A 4,302-nucleotide genomic window follows, 5' to 3' on the forward strand; every position below is an offset into this window, starting at 1 on the left:
ACGATCAAAAATACCCACTTTGGCTTAAGGCAAAGGGAGAATTTCTGAGTCTGTGTAACTGAAAGTTCCAGAGGTAGTTCTGTCTTCACATGGCTGGATCCAGGATTTGGTTCTCTGAAATTTGCTTTCTTCTTGCTCCAGCTTTCCCTCTGCCCATTACCAGTCTGCTCCCCTGCAGCCCCCAAAGTGTCACTGGTTGGATGGATCTCCATGGCCGGAGAAAAGTAGTGGTCCAATTGGCCAGGCCTGAGCCACATGTCCACTCCTGGAATCAGAAGTGAAGTCAATTCCATCAGAAGCATAACTGCTGAGGGGAAAGGAAGGGGGTGTGTCTAGGGGGGACTAAGGATACTGGTACCAGGAGAAAGGGACTAGATGCTGGATGACAAAACCAACAGATGTCTTCTGCAGGGCTGCAGACGTTTCATCAAGTTCAAAATCAATTTCCAATGTTTTAAAGGAATAAGACTAGGAAGGATTATTCCTTAATCTAATAGAGCAGACCATTATTTTCCCAAAATAAAAGTATTTGTTTCAAAAGTAATACACACATGATGAAAATATTTAAACAACACCTAAGTGAAAAATGTATAAGGTAGAAGTTTCTTTCCCTGACGCTATTGTCCAGAGATGAGCATCCCTGACAGCGGGGGTGGCCTACTCCAGGTAGTTACTATGCACATCCGCACACATTCACACGGTGGGGGCGTGCTGTGTAAACAGGAACACAGAACACCCCGCAGAGACTCTCAACTTGTCTTCCTCTCTGTCTTAGTACCCAGATACCTACCTTGCTCTTTCTTCAGCTGCCACATGCTATTCCACTAGGATGGACTTACTGTGCTTACTGACTCTTTACTCAGTTGATGTACATTTACTTTCTTCCAATTTTTTACACAATGCTATAATTAACATCCTGGTTGATTCTGCCTTGTCTGCATATGAAACAGTTTATGATAGATTCCCAAAGGTGGGTCAAAGAGTGAAAACAGCTTAGACTTTAGTATAAAATACCAAGTAACTGTCCAGATAGATTTACTACCACTCCAACTGATAAAGAGTGTACAAGTCCTTGTTTCTAACAAATACCAGAGGTTGCTAATTAGTTGAATTACTCTTACACTAAAATGAATTTGCTCCACTTTGTTCTCACTCAGCAAAAATCCTTTCAAGCAAGACTTGAAAGGATTGAATTGTATCCAAGTACCTTAACAGAATCGCAGAACAAAGCTCAAGAATATGTTTGGGAACACAAATATCCAGCATCCAAGGTAAAATTTCACAATGTGTGGCATCCAATCTAAAATTACAAGCATGAAAAGAAGCAGGAAGCTCCAATGCCACGAGGAGAGAAATCAGTCACAAGCAGGCATCTCAATTGGAAAGGAAAAGTAAAACTACCTTATCTGCAGACAACCTGACCCACTATGTAGAAAATCTAATGAAACTCACAGAAGAGCTACTAAAACTATAGGCAAATCAAGTAAGGTTGCAGGAAACAGTATACATTAGAGGGAGCTAACTTCTCCTCCATACACTTAACTAATTGTCCCCAAACCTTTTCTTCAGTGATCTGAAACAAGGTTAGTAGGCCACAAAACTCCAATTCTAGTGTTTCTCGGTTGTTGGATCTGCTCCTGCAAATTAAGCTTTTTGCTTTGGCAGGTATCAGACCTACTGGTACAAGGAGGTAGGCAAACTAGAATTCTGGCAGGAGGACACACTTCCTGAATAGCAACCATGTACTGTAGACCAACAGCCTTAAAAATAAATGGAAAAGTAAGTTTTTAACTCAATAAGTCTACCTTTTGGAATCTTGAAGACAACCTGTCAGATAAAGACTTACAGTGAAGAATTCCATTGGGTCATTACTTATAATAGGGAAAAATGGAAACACATTAAGTGTTCAACACTCACATTATGGTAGTTCTTTTACACATCCAAGTACATGGTTTTTCTGGCGGTGGGGGTAATTAGGTTTATTTATTTATTTGTTTGTTTGTTTGTTTATCAAATGGAGGTACTGGGGATTGAATGAACCCAGGACCTCATGCATGCTAGGCATGCACTCTATCGCTGAGCTAGACCCTCCCCCAAAGCAAGTACATGTTTTTGAAGAAATTTTAGGAAGAGGAGAAGCTGATATATTAAATGAAAATAATTCAGGGAAAAATTAATCTTGAACTTGCAAAAATTACATTATATTATTGTTATATATAAACACAACTATAAAACTAAGAAAATATTCCAAAATACTGACAGTAATCTCAAATGACAGGACATAATTCATTTTAATTTTCTTCCATTTCTTAAATTGTTTTCAATTACCTTGTACTACTAGAATATGTGAATCCCAGAACCTCTCCCGTGAAACCAAGGACAAAAGCAAGAAAATGTGGAGGCGCAGAACCAGAAAATAAACTCAGACACAGAATGATAATTCGGTTTTATTTTTTGCTGTAACAAACATTGAAATACCCTCCTCCTCCAGTAACAGGGCAACAGCAGGGCCAAGAGTGCCCAAAGGCCAAAACAAGCAAACAATAAAGTGGCAACTAGTGTAGGAATCGATGCCCTGGGGAAGGGTGCACTGTCTAGGCAGAGACCCTAGGTTAGTCTTAGGCCCGGTTTCCTGGTCTAGGCTTAGTGAAAAACAGGGGCACAGAGTGCTGCATGGTCTGAACCAACAGAGAAAGCTGGTTGAGACAGGAGGTGATGGAAATCCGGAGTTGGCCAGGGTCTCCTGCAGTCAGTCGGCTAAAAGTGAGGGGAAAAAAAAATCAAGTTCAGTGTGGTAATCCTGCACCTAATTCTTTCTGCCCCCTCAGGTGGTGACAGGCCCAGAGCACCATGTCCACCTCCTCAGATCTAAATTTCGGGTGTCTGCAATTCACTGTCAGAATGACCCCAGCCACCTGTCACCACCCCCACCTCGGCCCCTCTCAGAACTAACATAGCTAGGATGTTGCCGGACACTATGAGCTCCTTCTGAACTGCCCCTTGGTAGGGCTGGACACGTGGGGCCAGGGACTGGCCGGCCATCTCTGCCTCCACGGGCGACGGGAAAGACACGGTGAGGGAGCTGGTGAAGGGGCAGTTAAGGCACCATCTCATGGCGATTCTGCCTGTGCGTCAGGCTTCCTTTTCATTCCGAGAGCTGCTTCCCCTCAGGCCACTCTTAGCTGTCCCAATTCCCTGAGGGTTGTCCCCCTCCTTTCTGGTCTCTCAAGCCATCTCCTCCCACAATCTCTCCTGGCCACCACTGGGCCTTCCCCCCCAGGCCTTCCCCCCCAGGCCAGCCCCTCTAGCCCTCTTAACCCCTTCCCCTCCTCCCCCTATATCCCCAGGCTGACCACCTTCTCCCCATCCCATCGCCTCCCTTAGGTCCATCCCCATGGCTCTCTGGGCACTCCACAAATAGGATACAACTGGAGCAGCTGGCTCCCTGGTCCTGTGGCTGTGGGCCTGACGGGCCCGCCCAGCCTCGATGCAGCGTGTGTACCAGGCCACGGCCCAGCGTGTCCACCTGGTCCCGGCGCGGCGTGTCCACCGGGTCCCGGGGCAGCGTGTCCACCCGGCCATGGCGCGGCGTGTCCACCAGGCCCAGGCAAGGCGTGCCCACCCAGCCCGCGCAAGGCATCTCCGCCCGGCCCAGGGGCGTGCGGGGCCCGTTCGACTGGTGGGGCGCCACCGGCGGCGGCACCGGCCTCTCCCGCGCCACCTCCACCGGGGCCTTCCTGGCCGCCAGGGACATCTGGGCCGCCCTGGCCTTCAGCACCTCCGGCCACGCCGCCCCCGCCCAGATCTGCGGCCTGCATGGCTCCTCAGGCTCTACTCCAGCCCTCCGCGCCCAGGATGAGCTGCTGACGGGCCGGGGGCCCTTCGCAAAGCTCCGCCCCTAGCGGGTGACGTCACTCGGGCTCCCGGGGCGCCTGCGCAAACCGGCCCTCGCGCTATTCCCCTGCTGTCCCTCTGGGCACGTGACCGTTTCCCGCCAAGCCTGCGCACCCAGAGCGAGCCCCGTGCACCTCGGAGTCTCTGCCGTGGTGCCAGCCGGGCCACCCTCATGTCTGACCAGCCTGCCGACCGCCGGTCCCCTGTCATCGAGTTCTGGGAGTGAGTCAGGCGCCTCTGGGCCACGCCCGGCCTGTCCCTCTGGCCCCCCGCCCACAGCTCAAGTCTGCAGGGGCGGGGGTGGGGGCCCAGCCCCGGGGGGATGAGCCAGGGATGCGGCGCGGCTGTGCCTGCCGGCCTGGGGGAGCGAGGCTGCCGCTGCCGCTGCCGCTGCCGCTGCCGCGCGTG

At 50.3% G+C, this 4,302-nt stretch overlaps 1 protein-coding gene across 1 annotated transcript; it reads right to left on the reverse strand.

Moving 5' to 3' along the window:
• Positions 1-2,429: 2,429 nt before the first annotated feature.
• Positions 2,430-3,868, reverse strand: LOC105106570 (cancer/testis antigen 1). The gene is made up of 3 exons (XM_031446192.2): positions 3,427-3,868; positions 2,954-3,082; positions 2,430-2,757 (listed from the first exon to the last, which is right to left on the reverse strand). The coding sequence occupies exons 1-3, from the start codon at positions 3,816-3,818 to the stop codon at positions 2,619-2,621; spliced, it is 660 nt and encodes a 219-aa protein (XP_031302052.2). The 5' UTR covers positions 3,819-3,868; the 3' UTR covers positions 2,430-2,618.
• Positions 3,869-4,302: the final 434 nt, after the last annotated feature.

This window comes from Camelus dromedarius, chromosome X, assembly GCF_036321535.1.
Source record: "Camelus dromedarius isolate mCamDro1 chromosome X, mCamDro1.pat, whole genome shotgun sequence".
Lineage (NCBI taxonomy): Eukaryota > Metazoa > Chordata > Mammalia > Artiodactyla > Camelidae > Camelus > Camelus dromedarius.

Bases quoted from the DNA above. Each gene is read 5' to 3' on its own strand.
- LOC105106570 (XM_031446192.2), bottom strand. From the start codon at position 3,818: ATGCAGGCCGCAGATCTGGGCGGGGGCGGCGTGGCCGGAGGTGCTGAA. The intron at 3,083-3,426 runs GTATCCTATTTG...CCCCTTCACCAG, and splicing joins GGGAGCCAGCTGCTCCAGTT to CTCCCTCACCGTGTCTTTCC. The intron at 2,758-2,953 runs GTTAGTTCTGAG...CCTCACTTTTAG, and splicing joins TCCGGCAACATCCTAGCTAT to CCGACTGACTGCAGGAGACC.